This window comes from Amblyomma mixtum, chromosome 4 (genome assembly GCF_055824585.1).
Source record: "Amblyomma mixtum isolate Tamu chromosome 4, ASM5582458v1, whole genome shotgun sequence".
Taxonomy (NCBI): Eukaryota; Metazoa; Arthropoda; class Arachnida; order Ixodida; family Ixodidae; genus Amblyomma; species Amblyomma mixtum.
Genome location: NC_143015.1, coordinates 20,984,465 through 21,011,434, shown reverse-complemented (window position 1 = coordinate 21,011,434; position 26,970 = coordinate 20,984,465). Strand labels below are relative to the sequence as shown.

At 47.7% G+C, this 26,970-nt stretch overlaps 1 protein-coding gene across 1 annotated transcript in view; it reads right to left on the bottom strand.

Annotated features, from left to right (window-relative positions):
• The window catches only part of LOC149345832 (uncharacterized), a 73,872-nt gene that overhangs the window by 4,604 nt on the left and 42,298 nt on the right, over positions 1-26,970 (bottom strand). The window contains exon 2 of the mRNA XM_089541207.1: positions 16,352-16,449. Within this exon, the coding sequence (XP_089397333.1) occupies positions 16,352-16,449 (98 nt within the window). The remainder of the gene's footprint in view (positions 1-16,351; positions 16,450-26,970) is intronic.

Genomic DNA, 26,970 nt, shown 5'->3' with positions numbered 1-26,970 from the left:
TGCCCTGCTCGTGTACTTTGGTTTCATTATTCCAGTTGATTGAGGAATAACTAGGCGTACAGCACTATTAATAGATTTCGTGACACGTTCATTACGTTCGACTACACTGAGATTATCCGAAACCGTTTGATCTAGGCTGCCGTTTCTCTAAACAGCGCCCAGTTGACTAAATGCAGCTTCCAACGTCTTGGTTTTGTTGGAATCATTTCTGGAGCAGGTGTTGGGTTCATTAGTGCAGCAAGGGTTGCTCCCATATCAGTTGTCTATGACATCCCATTTAAAATCGCTAAACACAGAAGGTGAACTAAAAGCTCTATAGAGCTCATTTTCGCCGAAGCAGGGGAGCAGTATGTAGGTTTACCAGTGTACAGTAAGGAAATGTGATTACATAGAAAAAAGTCCTCTATGTTTCGGGCTCTTGAACCAGTTTTCTCACTTTCCAAAAGACAGTGGGCGTTGAAATCGCCGACTAATAAATATGACTCTGGTAGCTGCTCTAGAAGGTCTCCGAATTCATGCACACTTACTCAAAAGTTAGGCTTGATATATATATACAACACACTGTTATTGTCGCGTTCGTTAAAAATAGACAACTTCGTTTAGCGAGTAAAATCGACATCCGTTTTGTTTCAGGTTACATGACACGACTGCCGCCCCAAGGGGCGCTCCTTTGTTTCCCTTTCCCAGCTTGCATGGCTTGTCTTGCCTTCCGACTTGGGATGGTCTTGTTTCGGTTTCGGTTTCGCAACACATTCCCCCCCGAAAATGACTTCAGTCATTTTTGCCTTTTACGTTAATTCTAGAGGATACACGAGTTGGATTGGTCTCTTGAGGGTTGATCCTCCAGGTAGTCTCAGAAGGCATGATCGCACCTTCCCGTCTCTTCCAGGAAACAGTTTATCAATCCTTGCGGTTTTCCACTGCTGCCGTGGTTGAAGACTGTCGCGAAGAAGAATCAAGTCGCCTTCCTTGATCGCTTTTCCTTGACGTTCGTTCTGACTCTGCACATTTCGCAGTTCTTTAAGATACTCTGGTCCACCTACGCCAGAAAGCTTCTGTGGTCTGTTGGCGTCGGGTCCACAGTCTCTGAAGGGATATGTTGATTTGGTCATCTTCGTTTTTTCCCACGCTAGGCAGCGACGTGAGGCGTCTTCCTGTCAAGAAGAAGGAAGGGCAAAGAGGTTCCGGTTCTTCCGGTCCGTCGTATACATGAGTTAGAGGTCTTGAGTTCAAGACAGCTTCAATTTCGGCCAAGGTCGTTGCTAGCTCGTAGAAGGACAGAAACTTGGCAGCGATAACTTTCTTGAGCGCAAGTTTGGTTGATCCGACGAGTCGCTCATAAAAGCCACCCCACCAGGGGGCGCGCTCTACTATGAACTTCCATTCGATTCGTGTCTTTGCAAAGTAGTCAAGAATCTCCGGTTTCCGGATAGAGTTCCAGAGGTATAAAAGATCTCTGTTGGCTTTCTTGAAGGAAAGCGCGTTGTCACTGTAGATGACTCTGGGTACACCTCTTCTTGAGATGAAACGTCTGAAGGTCATCAAGAACGACTCCGCTGTCATGTCCCTCGCAAGCTCTAAGTGAACTGCCCGTGTCACGGCACAGGTGAACAGCGTGATATAGGACTTGTACAGCGAGTTTTCTCCTTTTACTAGAAGTGGCCCTGCAAATTCCACCCCTGTGACCTCAAATGGTTGAGCCTGGGTCACTCGATCATGTGGAAGCGGTGCAGTCACTTCCGATGCTGGACGTGCATTGTAGCGTTGCCAGGTTATGCACCTTTTTATGATTCTTTTTACCAGCTGGCGGGCTCGTACAACATGGTACTTCTCTCTCAACTGTACCAAAGTATCCCGTGCTCCCCCGTGAAGTACTTGGTGATGAGCTTGACGCACAAGCAATTCGGCTAGGTGATGTCGCCTCGACAGTACAATTGGATGGCGTTCGTTGTACGGCTTGCCACTCTGTTGAAGTCTGCCGCTTATACGGAGAATACCGTCGTTGTCAACAAACACTGGAGTGTCCCTCACGGGCGAGTCTGCTGGAGATCTCCTTTCTTCGCACGCTCAATTTCCCTCTTCAGGTCTTCTCGCTGAGCTTGTCGTATCCAGTATTTCTCGGCATCATCCAGTTCAACTGCCGTCCGTGATCCTTTGTTAGTGCTCAGATGTCGCAGCTTGTTGACATATCGTAATATCCAAGCTGTCACTCGGAAGAGAGTATGTATGAAGGACTTCCACAATTCGGTTTTCTTCGTCCACTGTCGGAATGTTCCTTGGTTGAGAGAAGCGCGGCCAATTGTTTTCAGTCGCCTTCATCCAGGGCATTCCTTCCCACCAGGTGGAACTCTCAACAAGCTGATCTGCTGTCACTCCCCTGGTCATGAGATCCGCCGGATTCTCGGATCCGGGACAATGTCTCCATGCTGAGGTGTCGGTAAGACGCTGAATTTCTGTTACGCGATTCCTCACGAACTGTTTCCATTGCGAGGGCTCTCCCGTGATCCAATGCAATGCGATTTCCGAGTCGGTCTAGAAATGTGTCACTTGTGGTGGTTCCTTTAGGCTTTTCAGGATGTATCGACTCAGTCTGGCCGCTAAGAGACACGCCATCAATTCGAGTCTCGGAAGAGTCAGTTGCTTGATCGGGGCGACCCTCGACTTGGTAATGAGGATGCTCGAAGTTGCGATGCCATCCGCATCTGTTACGCAGTTGTAGGCCACCGCCCCGTATGCCACTGGGCTGGCGTCAGCAAATACGTGGAGGACTGTTTTGATGGCAGGTTCGACTGTGCCTGCTTTGTAGCAGCGTTGCACTTGAACTCTTTTCAATTCGGTTAGTTCCTCGCACCACCGCATCCATTTTGCGTCCAGATCCTCTGGTAGGATGTCATCCCATTACACGTTTCTTTGCCACAGCTCTTGGAATAAAGCCTTTGCCCGGACTGTGAATGGAGCTAGCCATCCGAGTGGGTCATACAGTCTTGCTGTTGTCTTCAGAACAGACCTTTTAGTACTTGTTCCTGGCTCAGGTAGCTCGATAGACTGTGGGGTGAAGGTGAGGTTATCTGTGCTGGGATTCCACGTCAGTCCTAACACCTTAAGGACCCCTGGGAGGTATCCTAAGTGTCTCGCTTGACAATCATCTGTCGCAAACCGTTCGTTCAATGTGTGGTTGTTGGACGCCCACTTGTGGAGTGTCATAGAGGCCGCGATGAAGATGGTCCTAGCTTCTTCGTAGATCTTCAGGGCTCCCTCTTCGTTTTCGGCTCCCGTTAAGAGGTCATCCACATACAAGGAATGCGCCAGCAGTGATGCTGTGTCCGGATACTCTTCTTCCATATTCTTCAAGTGATGCTGAAGAGTTGCTGTCAACAAGAAAGGACTCGCTGTGGTTCCGAAAGGAACTCGCTTCATTCGCAAAGTCTGCAACTCGCCCATTGGTCCACTCGCACCTGGCTTCGTATGGTACCACAGAAAGCGCAATGCATCTCTGTCGTTCTCTCTTATCTCTAATTGTAAGAATGCCTTTTCGATATCCGCGACCAAGGCTATTCTGTTGCTCCTGAAATTCAGAAGCAGTGCGACAAGGTCGGCTGTCAAATTCGGACCACTCTCGAGGTTTTGATTCAATGACTTTAACTTCTGTCCATGCGAAGAAGCATCGAAAACCACTCGCAGTCTTGTGGTATTGCTCGTTTCTCGGAACACCGGCTGATGAGGCATGTAGTAGATCAGTTTTCCTTGTTCTTCTTTTTCTACTACTGGCTCAGCTATGTCTTCCATGCAATACTGTCTGATGACTGTGTCGTAGGCTTCCAGTAACTCTGGATTTTTTCGAAGACGGTTTGTCAGTTGGGACAGGCGTTTTTCCGCAGTCCCCTTGTTGTCACTTAGATCTATGTTTTGCTTCCAGGGAAGGGCTACCTCGTATAGAGATCCACTACGCCTGATAATGTCTTCGAAAGATTCGAGTAGCTGTCGCCCAATACAGTCGTCGTTATCCGTGACTCCGATAGACTCCAGGGTCCAGAAACGTTCCAAGCAGTTCATGGTCTCACTCTCGGCCATTGATATGCGAAGGGCAATGGTTTGCATGCCCTGTGAGTCAACTATGTTTATTCCCACAGGTCCTTGAATGCACCACCCAAAGGCAGTCTCGACTGCTCGGAGTTTTCCGTCTAGCTGCTTGCTTCTTCCAGTTACAAATTCCCAGTAATGTTCTGCTCCTATGAGGAGGTCGATGTCACCTCTTTCGTTATCGCAGGTCCTGTCGGCCACAGCCAAAGGTCCAAGTAGTTTCTTGATCCTGTGTTCAGGAACCGGGATTCTTTGTTCGCATATGATGTCCGTCTCAAGAACTTCGATCTGTTGAATCTTCTTGTTTTGTGCGGTTAGCGACACCAGCACTCTGTTAAAGTCTCGTTCCGACTGGTGTCCACCGAACACGCCAACTTTCAACGTTTCTGTTCCGAGAACTCGACACCCGAGTTTTTCTGAGGCTCGCTTCGTGATGAATGAACGTTGGCTTCCGCCGTCAAAGAGCGCTCGTAAGTATACCGCTTTCGTTTCACCGGCACACAACGCCGTTGCCGTTTGTAGCAGTACTTCTCGTTTGCGAGTTTCTTTCACTGTAGATTGCAAATTCACTGGGACTGTCGTCACATCGGTTGCATTTGCTTTGACTTTCGGATGAGTAAATTCTGGGTCGCACATTGTTGTCGCATGCCGCCCTGCACAGTTACCGCATTTAATGCTGCTTCTGCACTCGTTAGAACGGTGATTTGGTTTCATGCAGCGGAAGCAGCGTCTTCCCAAACGTAGCATTTTCTTTTTTTCTTCTAACGAAATGCCAGCACGGCAGGCAGCGGTTTCGTGATTATTCTTCTTGCAAAGAAAACAGTGATCTGCTCTTGCTGACTGCTGCAGTACAGCAGCTGATGATTTAAATTTCGTTCCAATGCTCTTCTTGTAACTCCCAGTTGGGTTTAACGTCTTCAGCATTGACACCTGGTGCTTCTTGCCAGTACCTTGCTGAGCAATCAGATTCTCGCGACTTTGCACTTCAATCCTCAAAAAGTCAAGTAACTTCGTGAATAAAGACGGAGTACCTTTTGTAGCTGTTTCTTTTGGCTGCCCCGGTGCGTCGTCGCTCCGCAGCGCAGATCCAGTTTGTTCCGTGTTCTGTGTTGACGTTTCGGAGGGTTCCTCCCTCGCCACGGCTCGGTGAAACTCGAGCAATATTTCTTTCGGCAGGGCGCGCTGTACCACGGGGTAGAGGAGCGTGCCGTAGGTCTCCTGTTTCTGGCCGAGCGCTTCCAGCCCGCGGAGGTGAGAGACGAGGGCATCGTACAACCGTCGGAGGGACCGTATGTCTTCGGCGTTTCGCACAGGCTCAAGGTCCAAGAGCTTTCGCATGTGCGCTTGCACGATGGCGTCCTCACCGCCGAAGCGTCTTTTCAGCAGCAAGATGGCGTCGTCATAGCACTGGGATGTGGAGGGAAGGCCCTTGATCGTTCTTGCTGCTTCGCCACTCACAACAGATTTTAGGTACCCGAACTTGTCCAAGGTCGTCAGCCGATCGTTCTTGTGAATCATTTGCTCGTACTGTTCCCAAAATTCTTGCCAGGACACATCTTTGCCGTCAAATTTTACGAGCTCTAATTTTGGAAGCTTCACCTGGCAGGTCGTGGTTGCCGCGCCTGCGTCGTTGCTTGGTGATGGCTCTTCTTTCGGCTGCCTGTTTACTTGAATTTCTTGAATCTCCGCTTGGAGCTTCGCAATGTATGTAACGATCTTGTCGTCATACTCGATGGTTTCGATATAGTCCTGCTCCGCTTCTTCCGCTGGCAATAGCGTCTCGACAGCGGCGTTAGCTTCGTTTAGGCGGGTCCGTAGAGAGCTCATTCTTGCCAAAAAGACACTGAGTTCCTTTTCGTTGCCCGTGCGGCTTTTCATGCAGGAGTCAATTTCAGCAATGAGTCTAGTCACCTGTGATTGGACAGCTGATCTCTTCGCTTTGTGTCTGTCCATGTCGCTGCACTCGGTAGCACTGGGCGGCGGCTCTGGAGTAGAAATGGGCTTTTTCTTCGTTATTCGTTGCCGTCGCATCCAGGTAGTTGTCTTCGTTAGGTCTCGGGGTATATCCCGGGTTTCGGCACCAGTTTATATTATGTCGCGTTCGTTAAAAATAGACAACTTCGTTTAGCGAGTAAAATCGACATCCGTTTTGTTTCAGGTTACATGACACGACTGCCGCCCCAAGGGGCGCTCCTTTGTTTCCCTTTCCCAGCTTGCTTGGCTTGTCTTGCCTTCCGACTTGGGACGGTCTTGTTTCGGTTTCGGTTTCGCAACAGTTATTGTTTTCTGTGTAAGCAGAGTGGATGCTGTAGCTTCAAAATAAGTCTTCAGAAAACGCTCATCAGTTGCAACGTCGTTTTTTACTGTGATGGCAACGCGACCGGAGAGCCAGATTGCCTTCTCTCGGCCGCGGCCAAAGACTATATATCTTTTATTTTTTTTTTGTGTGTGTTGGACATCGAAGTTTCTTTCCTGTGTACACAACTCAGAAGGTGAACACGTGGCTGGACTGGCTTTTATGCCGTTTGAGTTATATAATAGCTACACTTTCAGTGCATTAGGAGTGACATGATGAATTCAGTAAAGCAGAAAGTTGGGCTAGTTGGTAACGATCCATCTAACGTCATACTAGCGTCACCGCACTAAAGGCTCGCGCCGAACTTGATACGTTATCACATCGCCGCAAACTATCACGCTTGACCCTTTTCCATAAACTTTACCATCATGTTCTGCTCCATAACGATTTTTTTCGATCACCTGAATCTTTTTTTCCACGTCGCGACCACCCGCTGAAAGTTAAACGCATATCATGCCACACTTCTTCTTTTGCTAACTCTTTCGTACCACGTACTATAGTCGACTGGAATAATCTACCATCACACATCGCTTCTGAAAGGGATCTTAACAAGTTTCACGACCTTCTAACCCAAATGTCTGTTTAGCTTTACTAATTGATTGTACCACTTGCTGCATTGAGCTGTTTTATTATTTTGTTTTGTTCCTGCGGTTGTTATTGCCTCTAAAACGCTATCTGTTCTTTTTTCGTGTAAATTACAATGTATACTACAGGTTTTTGTTTGTTTCTTGTTTTGTCTTCTACATGTGCTTTTTGTATTTATGTTTTGCACCTTGGTGCTTGCTCATTCTTATTTTGCGTTGTGTGTCATTGCTGCCCCCTATGTAATACCCTCGATTGAGGGCCTTTAGGGGTTTATTGAATAAATAATAAATAAAAACAGCGCACAGAAAAACACGCAAAACACAGGGAGAACGGAGAGGAGCGCTCTTGTTCTGTCTGTTCTCCCTGTGTTTTGCGTATTTTTCTGTGCGCCGCTTTTAGATGGACATGATGAATCCTGGGGAAATATATTTCGAAACTTAGGTCCCTGTTTCTTTGGGGGCCGGTATTGGGATTTTCCTTTTCCTTCGTTCAAGAGAACTCCGCAGTCACTGCAGCGGAGGTGAACTCAGCGCTACGTCCGTTGCCTCACAAGAGGCTCTCGAGGCCCGCGGAGAGCCCATGGGCATTGATATGACTAACTTAGAAGGGTTGTCTTGTAGGCCGGTTGGTAATCCATACTTCAGGAAATGCTTCGGCGCGGCAGACAAGGACGAGACGAGAAAACACACCACAGAGCGCCCTGTGGTGTGTTTTCTCGTCTCGTCCGTGTCTGCCACGCCGAAGCATTTCCTGAAGTATGATATGACTAAGCTTGCGGCATGCCGTTTGACCAGCCGACGACTCCAAAGAAAAATTCCGCGCTGAGAAAGAGCAACCGAATTTCCTCGCGCTTTGCTGTATGCGGATGACCGTCCCGGAGAAGGAAGCTTGGGGACAGCGACCAACGACAGATAGAACCAAGGCCGCTCGTTCGAGGGAACTAAGGGACGGAGTCATCAAGTAATTGCCTCTTGCCGTCAGGAGCCGGCCACACCTGTTTTGGAAATAGCCGAGACTTAGTTTTCGCCGCTGGTTTCAGTTGAGATTCGCGGTGTCGCAAGGATCACATGTGTTTTCGGGGATGCGGAGCCGTCTGCACTACTCTTGCTGCACTACAGGAATTAGCAACGGAGTTGCAATTTCTGCTCGCCGGTTCCCACGGGTTGGCTAGGCAACGAGGCACAACGCCTGCTGTGGTGCTGTGCAACTCCGATTGTTTCCCATCTTGTAGAAACGTGCCTCGTGCTGAATTGGCCACCACCTATTGGAAGGGCGGAATAGTATGGGTTTAAAGGACGATGCTGAGTGCGAAAGGACACTCTGGGCCCAAGCGAAAAGACTTCTCAGCCCCTCGACGCTATGAACTTTTAATTCTTGAACGTTCGCTCTTCTAATCTTCAGTATGCAAATAAGTTCCGTAAGAGTGTCATTAAACCCGCTTGATTCCGTCTTGCCAAACTTCAAAGCTTGCGTCCTTCCTCAGCTCGAAGACCCAGACACGCTCCAAAATGGAGCCCGGGATCGAGCTAGCCAGTGTGTCCACACAGTGTGCGGCTTGTAGGCCTCTCCCGAATGGGGGAAGCCTGGCGGGCGGCCTGCCAAGGGACCGGCTGGCCCTTTTTCGAGGGTGACAGGGCAGCTCTAGCTACGTCTGCCTGGGGAGCGGATGGCCCTGCCTCGGGCCCACTGTATGTGACATAGGATGGTGCCGAAACCCGATGTGGTGCACCGCCCCGTCGCAACAAATCAGCGAAATGTTTTCCTACTGTAAACAGGATGTACCTTGGTAAGACACGACCTCGAGTACGCGAGGTAATCCCCTTTACAGTTCGCGCACTGTGGTGCAGCTTTGTAATTCTTCGATTCGTAATAGTTTGATGCATATTTGCCGCAGCTTTTGCGGCCGCGGCAAGTCTGAGAGCCATGGGCGAATTTTTGTCAGTTGAAGCAGTTACGGGGATTTGGAATAAAGGACCATACAGTTACTTTCAGGTATCCTACTTATATTGATTCTTGGAGCTCACTGGAGGCAAAAGTTAGGACTATATGGTTTGCAGGTATCTCCTTGTTATCTTTACGGATGTTTATGCGGCAGATTTCAGTGACATTTGGTTCTTTAAGGCCTTGCAACATTTTGTCTTCGGTGAGTGTAAGGAAATAATATTCTGAAATGCCACCCTTGACTGCATTGAGGGACCGATATGCACTAACACAGAGAAGTATGCTTCCAAAGTTTGTTACATTTCGGAGTTCTGAATATTTTGCATGGCCGCGAATCTGCAGCAGTGTGTCACCGCTGGCTAGTTTCGTCACCTTGTAGCCAAGGCCCAAGGCATCCGCCTAAGACTTAGGTACTATGAATGGCGATATCGTTACGAGGCGGCCAGCCGAACAATGAGACGAGATTACCAAGTTCAGTGAGATGATTGAACTCCGTCCCGCGCCACTGCCAGCTTCGTAATCGTTGTCACATTATCCGGGACCATGGAGCGATCGTACGGATCGTAAGTAGACGACATCGACGACGGAACGTCGCTGAAAATGGTGATGGGCGTCCCCAGTGGCTCAACAGAAGGTGAAAGATGGTGGTGTGCTGGCCGCCACGGCGAGTGAGATGAGCGAATGAGTTCCGGTATACGAAGCTTCCGGGCTGCAGGTCGGCAGGAGCCGACGGCCGGGGCGCCAGGACACTCCGAACGACAGGAAAACGCTGTCTGCACATGTCGGGTCGGGTCGGTCATGGCGTCGGTTTCTTTACCGTCGTGTCGGGCGGCCGAGGCGGGGGACGGCGAGAGAAAAACGGCGAGATCGATTTGGGTCAGAAAGGCTGGGCAAGCCGGGCGACAGAGGCCAAGCACTCACGGCCGACGACCACGGCTGACGCAGGGCGCCGAAGCTCCAGAACCAGGATGCCGTTGATTCCCCAGCACCACACTAAGTGTTACGGGGCGGCCAGCCGAAGAATGAGGCGCGATGAACGATGGACAAGAGATGGTTTAATGGTTATGAGCGCTCCATCCCACGCCACTGCCACCTTCGTCTTCTTTGTAGCAATATTTTCCTGGCTGGCTATTTTTGCTTTTCCATTGTGCATCACATGATACTTCGGGAACATTTCTTGTATTCTCGTTAGCAACTGAACGGTTACACCGGTCCGCGCTCTTTTATGAGGGTGATCGTTTTGTGGGAGAGGGTCAGCCATAGAATGTGCCTGTTCTTCGGCCGTGGTGCCTGCCACCCACAGAGGAGTCCAACAAGGGGACGGGGCAAGCCCTGCCCTCGCCGCCTGTACACTCTAACCACATCCCAATATGACACAATGCAAGATAGTTCGCCCGCCGCCTGAAAAAGGGAAAAACTTAACAAAGGAGAAGAAGGCAGGGCAGGTGTGAGAGAAGGATTGCGAAAGCAACGAGGAGAGAGAAAGAGGCGATGGAGAGCGCGCGGCAGCGGCGGCGGCCCCAGCACGCTAGCTATGCGCCGCTACAGCGCACGCGGAACTGGCGAGCGCGGCGGCGGCGCATCTGAGTCACCCGCGCAGCGAAAGCGGCGGCGCGCCAGCTGTGCGCCGTGTGACGTCACTGCTCCTCGCGCATGCCCAGTATGGCCTTGCCTCAGCTCCGAGAAATGGCTTGGCGACTCGCGTAGTGTTGCTTTCGCAACAAAGATAGGATGGTGAAAAGTGAAGTTGAGGAGAGGTAAAAGGGCCGGCCGATTTCCCCCAGTCGGGTCAGGCCGGAGGTGCCGTCTACAGGAAGCTGGGGCCTAAGTGGTGTGTTGCCTCCACCGAGGGGACTTAAAGGTCCAAACACTCGGCATCGGCTCAACCACAAGGGTTCCTCAGACACGACGATGCCACGCATAGCGAAGCGCGGGTGCCCAGTTCCGTGGTGACGCACTGCTCACCATCGTCCCCCTGCGGGGATGTCCCTGCGGATGCTCAGGAACCCGTGGTGTCGCAACTCACCAACATTTGCATGTTGCAGCCGCCCCTTCCTGTTTATTGCAATTTAATTCGATAGCATCTTCATTACTTTTTGCTCATATGGGGCGATACAACAGACTAATTTAAATTATCTTTTCTGTTATAGAAAAAGATAGAAAAGCAACTTCTAAGTCGGGTTACTTGGAAACCACGGACCCGTGGAACAGTGTGGGGTATTAACAATATTTCAGTTAAAATTCTTCGGCTAGCTTTTGAGACATAACACAATTCATCATGAACCTGTGTTTTTTGCAACAGCAGAGGCACCATAAAATCCGTATAACCTTCGGCACATTGTATTTAGAGCACCAAAAGCAAGATGAAATTACGGGTTCAAAGCCATCAGATATCAAATGACTGCCTTTTTAAATGAAAACACACATCCATGGCCTCCTGTACGAAATTAAAAATCAAGAAATATAGAAGAAAAGAGTGATTGCACTGCTTTCTGCATGATTGTTTGGTACATTGTGTGATATACTGTAAGATTTCTCTGTGTCAACGAGTGCTATGTGACGGCTTAATTTCTATCTGCAGCGGAACGTAATGCTACAGCTTGCATATGCTTAACAAATCTGTAGCGACTCGGACAAGTACTGTGCAGTTATTTTTTATACGTTTATCTTATCTTGCTGTTTCAGCACTTATGGCATGAGATGGTTGTGTAATTTTTTGAATGAAAAATGCTTCGAAGATAAAGATATTGTTCTGTTTCTACAGTGCATTTGTTTTCGTGGTTGTTCGTGGATTTCACTGCTTTTTTCATTGTGGCAACAAGTGTCGACGTGTCTGCTACGCCAGTTTCTTCGTTTCCTTGGTGCGTTTGCGCCAAATGCAACCTGTGCAGGAACGCTCTCGACAGGCGTCGCGCCACCTGGCGTTCTTCCTGAAGTGTATGCAAATGCATACCCTTCCTCCGAGTCCCTTCCCTACAGTGTGGCTTTTCTTTCTGTGTTCCTTGAGCGTTTCTCTGCTATCGCGTATAAAAAATTCAGCACGCACTTTGGCTCAGTAAAGTGCTCAAGGCGAAAGCTTTTCCTGGCGCGCTGTTTCTTTTTATTTATTTTATATTTTCATATGTAATTTCTATTTTTGTTTCCTTTCCTATTTTTGGTATTTATTTTTATTTTTCATAATTTATTTTTATTTCATTTTTTATTGTTGTTTATTTCCTTATTTTACTGCCCTTATTTCTTTTTATTTTTCATATCTTTATTTTATCTTTATTCTTGTTCCTTTTCTTATTTTCTTTTCTCTTTCCTTGCCTCATTTTTAATTTTTATTCCTTTTATTTCATGTATAAAACCCATGCATTCACTAGATGCGCCTTTATTGATGCTCAAACCTTGAGCCTTCGTGGCGGAGTGGTAGCGTCTCCGCTTCAAATGCCACAGGCCCTGGTTCGATTCCCAGCCTCGACGCAGTTTCTTTTATGCGAAGCATATTACTAGAGCTACACTACAGCCCGTCGAGCGCGGCGGTGGAGCTACCACCATGACCACGTGACACCACGTGACAACATGACGTCTCAGCAGAGGAGAGATGGGTTGCCGGCTCGCGCGGTCGGCCGCGGCGGTGGAGGCTCCACATCAGAGGCGCGCTGCCTGCTGCTGCTGGGGGTACATCAATACAGTCTATAGGGAATGGTGCCGGTGGTGGAATAACTAAGGGTGTTTCCAATGTACTTTCCATGGGTGCCCAGAATGCTGTTGTAGCCGGTGCTGGGGCAGCGGTTGTACACTCTGCATTGAATTCACCGATGATCCCGTATATAGCTGCCACGGCAATCCTTGTTACACTTCTAGTGGTTGTATTAAAATGACCAAGTATTCAACCAAGGAAAGCCATGTATTACCAAGCCATGTATTACCAAGCCATGTATTACCAAGCTATGTATTACCAAGTAGCAGCGATGGCGTAGAGGTAGAGCATCCGCCTCGCGTGCAAGAGGACCGGGGTTCGAATCCCGGTGCCACGCAATTCTCCACCGGATATTAAAAAAAAAAACTCCGCGTGTCGATGGAATTGCATAACCAGGCTTGGAGTGCGGCCTGATTTCGGTGACCACAGCCGACAACGCACTTCCTCATCAGAACAGGATTTGGCCACCCTGGTGTAGTACTTGGCCACAACCTTCTATGAGCAAACCAATTAACCCTCGGCCCTCAGTCCCCAGCGGCTGCGGAGCAACTGACCAAGGCGGCGCTCAGATCTGTGACGCAGCGGAGAGTGCTAAGAATCTCTGGCTCCGGACCGGCCGCCATTGGAAACTGAACCTGGCAACGTTTAACGCAAGAAACTTATCAAGCGAGGCTAGCTTAGCAGTGCTGCTGGAGGAATTAGCCAGTATTAAATGGGATGCCATAGGGCTTAGTGAGGTTAGGAGGACAGATGAGGCGTATACAGTACTAAAGGGCGGGCATGTACTGTGCTATCGTGGATTAGCAGATAGGCGAGAACTAGGTGTGGGATTTCTCATAAATCAGGATATAGCTGGCAACATCGAGGAGTTTTACAGTATTAACGAGAGAGTGGCAGCTATCGTAATTAGGCTTAATAAGAGGTACAAGCTGAAGGTGGTGCAGGCCTATGCGCCTACATCAAGCCATGATTACCAGATAGTTGAAAGCTTCTATGAGGATGTGGAATCGGCAATGACCAAAGTAAAATCACAGTACACTGTACTGATGGGCGACTTCAATGCAAAGGTAGGTAAAAAGCAGGCTGGAGACAAGGCGGTAGGTGACTATGGCATAGGTTCTAGGAACAGTAGGGGAGAGTTATTAGTAGAGTTCGCAGCTAGAAATAATTTACGGATTATGAATACCTTCTTCCGCAAACGAGCAAACAGGAAGTGGACGTGGAAGATCCCCAATGGTGAGACTAAAAATGAAATAGACTTCATACTGTGTGCACACCCTGGCATCGTAGAGGATATGGATGTCCTCGGTAAGGTCCGTTGCAGCGACCACAGAATGGTAAGGTCTCGTATTAGCTTAGATTTGAAGAGGGAACGGAGGAAACTGGTGAATCGAAAGGCTATTAACGAGTTAGCATTAAGAGGGAAGGTAGAGGAATTCAGAATGTCGCTGCAAAACAGATTTTCCGCTTTAACTGAAGAAGACGACCGTAGTGTTGAAACAATGAATGATAATCTCACAGCTATCGTTACAGAGTGCGCCGCAGAAGTAGGTGGTAGGATGGTTCGACAGGATACCAACAAGCTATCTTAGGAGACTAAAGATCTGATTAAGAAACGTCAAAGCATGAGGACGTCTAACTCCACAGACAGGATAGAACTAGCAGAGCTATCTAAGTTAATAAATAAGCGCAAGGTAGCCGACATAAGAAAGTTTAACATGGAAAAAATCGAGCATGCTCTAAGGAATGGAGGTAGCCTAAAATCAGTGAGGAGAAAACTGGGCATAGGTAAAAACGAGATGTATGCGCTAAAAGACAAACAGGGCAATGTCATCAGCAATATGGATAAGACAGTTGAATTAGCCGAAGAGTTCTACACAAATCTATACAGTAGCGAATGTAATCATCAAGTTACTGAGGAAGGCAGTTGAGCACAGCAATGGGACATCCCGCCAGTAACGAAGGAGGAAGTAAAGAAAGCCTTAGGAGCAATGCAAAGAGGGAAAGCAGCTGGTGGGGATCAGGTAACAGCAGATTTGCTGAAGGACGGAGGAGAGATTGTGCTACAAAAACTAGCCACCCTGTATACGCAATGCCTTGTGACCTCGAGAGTACCAGAAGCTTGGAAGAACGCTAACATTATCTTAATTCATAAGAAAGGAGACGTCAAGGACTTGAAGAATTACAGACCGATCAGCTTATTGTCCGTTGCCTACAAGGTATTTACTAAGGTAATCGCTAATAGAATCAGGACAACCTTGGACTTTAGTCAACCAAATGATCAGGCAGGCTTTCGTAAAGGATACTCGGCAATAGACCACATTCACAGTATCAATCAGGTGATAGAGAAATGCGCAGAATATAACCAACCCCTATATATAGCCTTCTTTGATTACTAGAAAGCATTCGACTCAGTGGAGACCTCAGCTGTCATGCAGGCATTGCGGAATCAGGGTGTGGAAGAGTGCTATGTGAAGATATTGCAAGATATTTATAACGATTGCACAGCTACTATACTTCTCCATAAAGTCAGCAATAAAATTCCAATACGGAAAGGTGTCAGGCAGGGAGACACGATCTCGCCAATGCTCTTCACTGCCTGCTTACAAGAGTTATTCCGGGGACTGGAATGGGAAGAGTTGGGGATAAGAGTTAATGGAGAATACCTGAGTAATTTGCGATTCGCTGATGACATTGCCTTGCTAAGCCACTCAGGACCAGAACTGCAAAGCATGATCAATCAGCTAGACAGGCAGAGTAGAACGGTGGGGCTAAGAATTAACATGCAGAAAACCAAATTAATGTTCAATAGCCTTGCAAGGGAACAGCAGTTCGCAATTGGTAGCGAGGTGCTAGAAGTAGTAAGAGAATATGCCTACTTAGGGCAGGTAGTGACCGCAGATCCGGATCATGAGAGGAAAATAACTAGAAGAGTAAGAATGGGGTGGAGCGCGTATGGCAGGTTCTCTCAGGTCATGAATGGTAGCTTACCAATATCCATGAAGAGAAAAGTATACAACAGCTGTATCCTACCGGTACTCACCTATGGGGCAGAAACGTGGAGGCTAACAAAGAGGGTTCAGCTTAAGTTAAGAACAACGCAGCGAGCTATGGAAAGAAAAATGATAGGTGTAACGTTAAGAGATCGGAAGAGGGCGGAGTGGGTGAGGGAACAAACGCGGGTTAATGACATCCTAGTTGAAATCAAGAAGAAGAAGTGGGCTTGGGCAGGGCATGTAATGCGAAGGCAAGATAACCGCTGGTCCTTAAGGGTAACGGAGTGGATTCCAAGAGAAAGCAAACGTAGCAGGGGACGGCAGAAAGTTAGGTGGGCGGATGAGATTAAGAAGTTTGCGGGGATACAGTGGCGGCAACTAGCAAAGGACAGGGCTAATTGGAGAGACAGGGGAGAGGCCTTTGCCCTGCAGTGGGTGTAGTCAGGCTGATGATGATGATGACCAAGCCTAGCCATCAATATGCTTCGCATCTGACTAGGCTTAACCTTAGCTAAGCCTCAGCCATTTTTTTAAGTAGTGACGCCGAATCGCGGACAAATCTGCCGACAAGGCTGCTAACGACAGTATGAGGCATTAAAGGCTATCGCCTTAATAAACATCGCGCGCAAGTAATCAGTCAGTGGTCCTCCAACAGAATAGTTGAGCCCATCCACTGTCCAAAGATAGTGCCCGCCCTTGGCCTCTCACCCACAAATATGGCGACGAAGAAGGTGACGACGCAGGCCACGGCCATCAGCGAGAACAGCGCACAGATGTATCCCCACTCTCGTTGAGATCCCATGTGCCTGGAAAAGAAAAAAGATGCCACGACCTGAGATGACACACCCTGAGCAGTCGATTGGCTGAGTTGTTGGCGCTTGTACTACGGCCTGAGTGAGCGGGAAAAGGTGAAATTAGGGAAGGAAGTGCCGATGGGAAAACAAGCCACGAAACTAAAGGACTGTTACGTAGGAAGACAGAGCAAAAAGCGACAACCACAAGGGAGGAGAAGACACAAGAGAACGCTACTATCAACTGATTTATTTTGTCATCAAGTCACATTTATATAACCAGCCAGTCACATCACATGCCACACTTTACGGCACCATCTATCTTATACTAACAGATTTGAAAGGTTTAATCACCTCTTCAGCTGTAAATGTACCTATTGTCAGAGACAGATTGCCAAAAAGGAAAAAGAAAATTATAGAACCGCGCATAACATACGACCAGGCGAGGAAGTAAAATCTGTTACAAAGATAAGCTACATTAGCTACAAAGACAATAGCCACACTTACAGCTGAAGAGGTGATAAAACCTTTCATATCTGTTAGTCTAAGATAGCTGGCGCCGCAAAGTGTGACATGTGATGTGACTGGCTGGTTATATAAGTGTGACTTGATGACAAAATAAATCAGTTGAAAATTAGCGTTCTTCTGTGTCTTGTCCTCCCCTGTGGTTGTCGTTTTTTGCGTTGTATCCCTAGCAAGTATGAACAACCAGCTAGAACAGCACCATGTTTTATTAGAGGACTGTTATGTATTGTTCTCAAGGGCTCTGCTTATCACGGGGAAAGAAGGCCGGGGGAGGGGCCACTTCCACCTATTAATGAAGAAACGTCGTGCGCCCCAGGGAGGCTCAAGCATCGGTAAGCAGCCGCCCAGAAGGCTGCTCAACCGCGAGAACGCCGAAAGCGCCAGTATGTGGGTAACGGGAGCCAAAAATGCGTGGTCACAACCGAGGAGCAGCAAGTGCGCAGCAGCTGTCGTCGTGTCAGAGCCAAGCATAGCATGACAATGTCACACTCCGCAGCAGCGTCACTGCTAGGGCTGATTCGCAGTAGGAAGAAGACACCCCACCCCCACTACGCCGGGTTCAACAGCGTGTGACAAGAACCTGCCGTGCACGCTGCAGATCGATAAGCCGATCTACGCCGGGTGTTAAGCAGCTTCACTGGCAGTCGAAGGCTGAGTGTGCATGAAAGCGGCGCAGTCGGCAGCGAGGGAAGAGCTGCCTTCGCCGTGCCTTGGCCTTCGACGGCCTACTTTGGTGACTTGGGCAGCGCAGCACGTAGTTTTACCGATCTCGCTCAATAATACGCTTTTTAGCCGAAAGCCTGCTGGAGGCTAACAACTCCCTATAACAGCCCTCTCACTACGAGTTCTTTTGCTCCCGCCAACCAATCTCCTAGCCAGCATATCATCATCATTCATTGTGTTCTTAAAGATCCCGTCTGGGACATAACATAAGGGGGCGGGGGAGACAGTGGTGTGAAGCGGTCATACAAACGCATGTGAACATAAAAAAGAATAGCAGAAATAACAAGATTGACAGTTTGACGTGAAATTAACGTCAGGTAATCCAAGTAGTACACAAAGTATATGACAATGCAGTGGTATGTAAAATTAAACACTAAAATGTGCAGAAATTCAATTAAATTAAGTTAGCCGCCCTCATAAGCTGAGTAAATAGAGCGACTGCCCCGGGCAGGCGTTTCCGAACTCCAGCCCCGAACAAGGACGAATTTTTCTCCAGGTATAGAGTGCCTGTGAAAGCAGTATAGCATACCTTTCGGGTCGTTTGCCTGCGGCTGGGTGGATGGTAAGACATAATTACTCCGCTATAGAAATATATTGCACATTGAGGGATTTACTGAACCGTTGGAACAATGGGCTAACCAGCTAAGGTTAGCACTGCTGGATGTTTTTTGCAGACGAAACAAGACCTAAACAATGCCAAAGGTTCCTTATTCTACCGTCTGTGGCGAAATTCTGCAGCATTATGAAAAACTAATCTCATTTTTTCTTCGTTTCCAGGAACAATCTCTCGTAGAGGAAAGCTACCCGGCAGGTGCCACCTGGCAGGGCCTTACTTTTCGTGTCTACCTGATACCGATGCATTTTGCAAGATGCCGACCTTTTAACGTTGCACTTGGTCAGTCACAAGAGGTCAGTGGTTGTATGTCTGATCAATCTTTTCAGAGAAGTCTGCTGCTTAAACAGCGTCCTCAATGACGAGATGAAAAGTATAGAATTTGACTCGCAAAAAACAACTATCCTGTCTCCTTCATCTGAAACATCGAAGGAAGCATGGTACCACGAAAGCTGTTTGCATTCGAGTAAAGCGGAACTAATGAAGAAACGAAAACAAAACGAGCCGCTGCCGCTTATGTACTAGGAATCAGCAAAAGTGCTTGAGTGTATTTTCCCCAAGCAGAGTGTCAATATAGCGCATGTTCTAATGAGCAGGATACGGACTAAGCTTGCTTACGTGAAACACCAGCTACCGCGTTGCAAGTGTCCTGGCGTTGTTTGAGAAATTGACTGTGCCGGTTGCTCATCAGTGTACATAGGCGAAACAAGATTCTTCAAAATAGCACACCACCGCAACAACGTGCAAAACGTAGACCTAAAAATTCACGCATTCGCTGAACACGAGAAGAAAAGTTTTCACGAGATTAACTGGGACGAAGCGAAGATAGTGGCAACGGAACAAAAAAAAAATTCAGGCGGCACTTTGGCTCTAGAAAGTGCTGGAAGGCGAAAGCGTTTCGTAGCGCACTGTTTGTTTTTTATTTTTTATATTTCCTGTTTTTTGAATTTTTGTTTCTTTCCTTAATGTTAATTTTTCTTTTTTATTTTTGTTCCTTTTCTTAATTTTATGTTATTTATTCCTTTCATTTTATTTATGACACCCATGCATTCACTAGATGCGCCTTTATTCATGCTCAAACCCTGAGCCTTCGTGGCGGAGTGGTAGTGTCTCCATATCAGATTCCAAAGGCACTGGTTCTATTCCCAGCCTTGACACATTTCTTTTTAAGCAGTGACACCGAAATGCGGACACATTTGTGAACATTCCTTGGTCACGACAGCATGAGGCATTAAAGGCTTTCGCCTTAGCATATAAGCCCGCCAAAACTTCCAGTCGCTCGTGATGCAGACATGCTTAAAAGATTAACAAGAACGGTGACACATTGCATCCTATCTATAGGAAATCACCAGAATCGCTCCTAAGTGCTACAAAAACCGGATACGTGCGCCGGTTTCCTCAGAGTAAAGAAGGGCGCAGCAGCACTTCCGATACACCATTCCTTTTTCGACCACCGTTAGTGAGCTTCATCTGGTATACTTTCGTTTTCGACAGTAACTAACACCTTTTATTTTCGACAGTAATGTGTGGTGTGGAATTTACAGTGGCACCATCTTTGAACTCGTAATTTCTGACAACACGCTTACAGGCGAACAATGCGTCAACCATATCTAAAACTGGAAATTTCAGGATTTTCTTTCCGAAGTTCCACAGACTAGAATTCTGGGGTATCTGGTGTCAGCCGGATGCTTCGTCGCACGGCCGCAGGAAAGCTTGCCAAGCTGCTGGATGCCGCTTTTCCGCAGCAGACAGAGGACAGGGCGGTCAGGGCCAGTGAGGGTCACCACATCTAAACTCTCATTTTGGGTGGAAAAAACTCTAAACTCTAAGAGTAGTCATTTTCAGCGTGAACAAGTATTAAGCATACCGGTCACGAACCATAACTTGAGGGCGCTTAGAGTTAAATATAAGCCTGAAAATCAGTTCCAGAGGCTGTGACCAATAACGCCACCAGGAATTGTTATTTATTTATTTTTAATAACATCAACGTATGCCAAGAGAGGAGTTGCGTTTTCTTTTCTTTTTTTTACAAAACGAAGTGACACTGGAGCTATGCAGCTGACACTGCACATGCGTAAACAATAAGATGCATAGGATTAAGAAGATAAAGCAAAACCTATCAACAGCCGAAAAAACAACATCGTGTTAACACACCGCGCTGGAAGACAAATTGAAGCTCATTATCATTTCAAAAAAGTTCAACTTTTACGCAAAGAACTGAAATAATAGAGGGAGCGGGGCTCTCAGAACACACAGAACTCATAACTCGCAAACACACAAGTGAGGGTCGTAATTTCAGCCAGTTAAAGTGCTTTTTGAAAAGCCTGCACGTCAGAACACTCAACAACCTGTTTTGCCAGTTTGTTCCACTCGTCAATCGTTCTCACCAAAAATGATGTTTGAAGGATAAGACAGAAGCCAACAGCCACAGAAACCAAGGGGCACAGGGGAATATTTTTTAAGTTATTTATTTTGTGGTGTTGATCAATTTAGAACATTACTGAACATGTTATCGTTTAAAGATAACTGATTAGAAAAGCAGAAGGAAAAACAACCACCTGCCGCCGGTGGGATCCGAACCCACGACCTCCGAATTACGCGTCCGGTGCTCTACCTCTGAGCTACGGCGACGGCTGTCAATTCTTCTGCTTTCGGGGGTATTTATGCTTACAAGTAACCTAACCTTGAGAGTGATCATCAGCGCCACCCACGTTCATAAGCGGCGGACGTAGAACGTCCTGATAAGGTTAGAAAGCTTAAGAGTGGGATGTGTTTTGAATGCTTTTTCCTGGTAAAGTCGGGATTGTGTAGAATGACATATTTTCCCGTGTATGCTTTCTAATTACCCCTCAAGACATGAAAAAACAATACCAGTTTGTTATGTTGCATGTGTAAGGTCGTGCGCCTAGCTCTAAGGCCGACTGGCTTCTAGCGTATGAAAACCTCAATGCTTTATTTTGTAATCGCTCACGTTTCACCGCGTTTTGTTGACTCTACGGCTCCCAAATATGACTAGCGTAACAAAGATGAGGTAGTACAGAAATTTTGCAAGGCATCAGGTTTACTCCGGACAAATACGGTCAATATGCACAGCACAGGAGAGGTCTTGTGTTAATATACCCCCAGATGTTTAAGTTGCGCAAATTGAGCTAATTATGCGTCTTTTAAACTTCTGGGAAGAATTAAAGGGTCTTCCTTGCGTGTCATATGCATGAAAAAGGTTTCAGATGGATTCAACTCCATTTACCAGTCACTGCACCAGATGGTAATTTTTCCAAATGATTACTAAGTTCTGTCTGGTCAACAAAAGAATTTATTCTTGCAAACACAAAGGTGTCATCACCATACTGCTTTCTCGTTAGTCGCGTGGGAAAACCTGTGTACTGGAAACCGAGTTCAATGACCGAAATTGTGCCCCTTGTGATAGATATGCTTCAAATCATTTTATTAACGTAGAGCACCCAGGAAAGAAGAAATTTTGTGATTAGCTTTCTGCGAGAAATTCTATTGAATGCTTTACAGAAGTCGAGGAAGACTTCACTTCACGCTTCATGTCGATACTTTCACCAATTTCTTAAGTAACCTCAGTCAGAATTGTGGATGTTGAGTAGCCTCGTCGAAAACCTTGCTTTTTACCTAAATGTGCTTTTATTCGTCGCGCCCCGACGCGGTGGCTCACTGGTTACGGCGCTCGGCTGCTGACCCGAAAGGCGTGGTGTCAATCGCGGCCGCGGCGGCCGAATTTCGATGTAGACGAAATTCAAGAGGCCCGCGCACTGTGCGATGTCAGCGCACTTTAAAGAACCCCACGTGATCGAAATTTCCAGAGCCCTCCACTACGGCGTCCCTCATAGCCTGAGTCGCTGTGGGACTTTAAACGCCAATAAATCAAACCAAACCAAACCTTTTATTCGACGCATTGCATTAAATGCTTAACTAAAACATGCTCCAACGTTTGGCAACAAGGCGATTGGTCGGCAATTTGACATCATCTTGTGAACTGTATTCGTGAATAGGTATTTCCTTAGCCTCTTTGTAGTCAATAGGGATATCATCGCTTTCAAGTGATTTCGTAAACGTGTTTACTAGATAATATCAATGCCACTCGGCATACCGTTCCAAAAAAACATTCGGAACCTGGGTAGGGCCTGGACATTTTTAAGCATGAAATGCTTTTAGCTGCCGTTGTCGGCATTGTGGTGACGTCACGCCGAGACCGAGAGCAATCATCCGGGCACTGAATTCCACTCATCCGGGCTCTGAAACGAGAACATCCGGGCACCGTACGAGACTTAACGCGATTCAACGAGACTCTCTAAGCCCTCCTACGGGACTGGCATACAAGCGCCGGTTGCTCTCCAAACGTGTCACAAAAAATAACTGCTGCCAGTGTCTTCTCAATGTTTATCAAGATATCAGTCGAGCTGTGCATTTGATAATGCACGGAATTATAATTTCCGATTTCTAATAACGCGTGGAAAAAGCACATACATGCCACAATACACTTCGTTTTCATACGTGATTTGTTAGGGGCTTTGAGAGAAGGCCGCTTAGAGAAAGAGGGCGAGAAGGGCTTTCGGCGGAAAACTTTCGCTCCCTCCCCAAGGATGGCGCTGCGGTCCCACACTCACGCATGCAAAAGACCGGCCGCTTGGCCTTCAAGCCCTTAGAAGAGAGTATCTGATCTCGCTTCGGCGAGCGCGGCTTCGGCCGCTTATCTGATTTTTTCAGCAGCGTCCACTCCGGCAGACGCAGTTGTTGCTGCGACGCGCGTCTTTTCTTGCCTTTTTCTCTTTCCTCTGATTTCTTACCTCTCCTCTATCTGCACGTTGGCAGCGGTGGTGGCTTGGCTAGAGCCAGTAGCAGGCCCGTGCAATTTCCTTTTCATCCTTCTCTCAGTCACAACAACAACAACAACAGCCCTTTCCCCCTCTGGCAGGCAGATGTATACACGCTCGCGGAGTATTCGAACGCGCTGCATATACATTCTTGTCAGGCCTGCGTCTCGTCGTGTCCGCGTACGCTTCTGCATCGTCCTGGATTTCAATGCCGCCACCGTCACAGCTGCTTAAGCCGAGCAATGGAGCCTGTGTTAGGCCCGTAAACATTTCATGCTTACTCTACTCTCGGTTACGGAAGAGGCGCAATTTTTTTCATGCAGATGAAGTAAATTAAGAGTTCTGTTTTGTCTTATAGTAAGCTCTGGTAAGGACTGTTTATTAGAATGTACTGTCGGGGGCGTACATTCATTGTCCCGAATGAAAACCTATTCAAACTAGTCATCGAAGCGGCAGGCAATTTCTGAATTATTGACGACAGTGTTGTTGCCCGGCTGCAAGAGCTGAATGCCAGATTTGGGCTTTTGCATAAATCCCCGAAAATTTCCCGGCCAATAAGGTGTGCGGGTAAGATGTCAGACCTGCATTGCAGCGGATGGAGTCCCTTTCGGAAACGTATTTTGGTCACAGGATGCTATTTGAAGCGATAAGCGCTAAACACAAACACTCTGCTCCTATCGCCAATATCCCATGGCCTCCACGCCGTTTCGCGCTCTCACACGCTTCATGCTTCAGGAAAATAAAGATGTAATGATGTTTTCTTTTGTAGTCTTCGGCGCGTTATTGTTTTGGCAAAGCTTTGTCACTTTGGTTCAGGTCACGTGGATCAAACTGTATAAACCATGTAATCGGCGGTAAGAATCAGCTATGGTCGTTGTCTGATTTAAGTCCCAGGTGATTAGAGAGACACATTCAGTTGGTTTTATACTGTTCCAGGGTTTTGTTTACAAACTCTGTTTGCATATACGGGTCGACCCAAGCTTGATGCGCCAGCCCGAAGATGCCAAGCTTTTCCTACCGTATACGCGCTTCTTCATTGTTCCTTCATTGTTGGTAGGCAGCGCGTGACACTTCCCCGTTCGCAATCGAAGCCCTGTGAGGCAATGAATAAATCATGGTCCCGAGACAAATTGGAAGGGATTGTGGCATGTACCCGTGTAACATGCACTACTGGGTTTTTCAAGAAGGGCGCCCTTGTGTAGATTGGGGAGATACCACGTAGCTTTGGTCCCTGAGGCGAGCTAGCACAATGAACGGGCCTGTGTATTGGGCCAGCAGCATTAGGGAGAAACCCCGCTTTTGGCGAGGCATCCACAACCATATAATTTCACCGGGAAAGTAGCAGAAATCCTTGCGCAGGTGGTCATGACTCTGATTATAGCGGTCTTGTGAGGAGCGTATCCGGGAAAGCCTACGGACTTCTTCAGCACGTCAAAGGATGCTTTTAATTGAAGGCTCGGAGTCGAGAGAGAAAGGTGAGATGGATTTGAGCGAGCTTCGAGGCGGACGGGCATAATAAAGAAGGAAGAACGAGCTATAAACAGTTGTTTCGTGCCTCGACGTTCTATAGGCGTAGGTAATGAAAGGAAGCACGTCGTCCCAGTTCTTGTGACTGGAATCGAGTCACATGGGAAGCATGTTCATCAGTAGCAATTTTTACGTTCAATGAGGTGATTTGTCGGCGGGTGGTATAGCGTCGAGTGGCGGAAATGGCCAGAGCAAAGGCGCAAGAGCTCTGCGAAAACGTTTGCCGAAAATTGAAGTCCGCGGTCACTGATAACGAGGAGAAGTCCACAACGGAGGAGGACAACATGAAGAAAAAAGACAGAGACATAAGAAGCGGTGGCGGAAGCTATGGTGGCGCTTTCATAGTAACGCATGAGGTGATCGACGAGCACGATGACCCATCGATTGCCTCTGGATGAACGGGGAAATGGGCCTAGCAAGTCAAGACCCACTTGTTCATACTGCGTGGTTGGTGGTTTCGCAGGATGCAAGCGTCCCGGAGGGGAAGTTGTGGGAAGCTTGAACCGCTGACACCACACGCAGGTCGCCACGTAACGCTTAATCATGTGACGCATTTTTCACCCGTAAAAACGTTGTTTAGCGCGCTTAAACGTCCTTGCAAACGCCAAGTGCGTAGCTATGATGTCATCGTGCATTGCGCGTAGAACAGACGAATAGAGAGTAGCCGTAGCGACGAGGAGAATGCACGCACCTCCAGACTAGTAATTCGTTCTGTACAGTGAACCGACCCAAATGTAGGAAAGACTTCGGGTCAGATGTTGGGGGACGGGATTCTTCAAGTGGCGCCAAGTGCTCCTCATTTCGTTGTTCGGTCTTGAAAGTGCCATGATCAGAAAACTCTTGAAAAGCGGCGGCAAGATAGTTGTCAAGCTTTTCATCATCGGGAGTTGTAGTTGCGAGTGGCAGTCGCGGTAGGCAGTTAGCGACGGCGTGTTGGCGGCCACTTTTGTAAGACACTGTGAGCTTGAACTCTTGGAGGCGAACTATCCAGGGGGCCAACGGGCCGCTGGGATCGCGCAGATTCAGAAGGCAGCGAAGAGAATTATGTCTGTGACGACTGCAAAGACACGTCCATAAAGGTACGAACGAAATCGTTGTACGCCGAAAACAACGTCAAGAAACTCTTGCTCTGTCGCCATGTAATTTTATTTAGACTTGCTGAGGATGCGACCTGCATAAGCGACAACGTGCTGATTGCCGTCATGGAGTTGGATAAGCACACCACCCACGTCGATTCCGCTGGTGTCACTGTGCAGTGGGCGCTCTCGGGCAAAAATTACACAATATTTGCCGCAAATTAAAGGGAAACCTTAGCTGCTGAAACGCTGAATCGCATTCGGGAGTCCATTAGAAAGGAATACCTGCAACAGGCATGCAAGGGGATAGGCTGTCATAAAACTTGGGAACGAAGCGCCGTAAGTACGAACAAAGTCCTACGAATCTTCTGAGCTCTTCCAGCGACTGCTGTCAGGTTCAGTCTTCTGCAGATCGGGCCTGACACCATCCTTGTCAGCCAGACAACCAAGCACAGTGATTTGGCGTTCACCGAAGCGACACTGCTTAGAGTCCAGCACGAGGAGTACTCTCTATGCAGTCAAGGACAATGGCTAAGCGGCTTTTATGTTCTGCGAAGATCATTCTAAAAATGACCCCGTCATCTAGCTAACACATGCAGACGAGATTTCAGTCCATAAAAAAGCGGCCATGCATCGTTGAAAAGTGGAAGGAGCCTTGCAAAGGCCGAATGGCTTCATGTTAAATTCATGCAATTCATCAGGGGTCACGAAGGCCGTCTTCTATTTCGCTTTCGCGTCCATCGGGATCTGGCAGTATCCGCACCGGAAATCAACTAAGGAAAAGTAGAATGCTGACAGAAGGCAGTGGATGGCATCATGAACGCGTGAGAGCGGGTAAAGATCATTCTTTCTGCTAGCGTTAAGGCGCCGGTAGTCGAGTATAATCGCCATGTGCCATCTTTCTGTCTGACGAGGATCACTTGAGTGGCCCACGTGATGGAAGATTCCTGAATATTGCCTCGGTGCAACATACCAAGGACTTGTTCATCAATTACCTGACGCTGTGAAGGTGAGACGCGGTATGACTTCTGTCGAATCGGTTGTGAAGATCCAAAATTTATCATTTGATGAATACGAGAAGCTGAAATCTGGGGTGATTGACCGCGGCCGAAGCCAAACACATCCGCATGCTTCAAAAAAACGACCACCAATATCCAGCGATTTGTTGACCATGGCCAGGAATTGAGACTAGGTCAGGTCGCATCTTCTGGTTAAACGGGAAATGTTGCCAGCG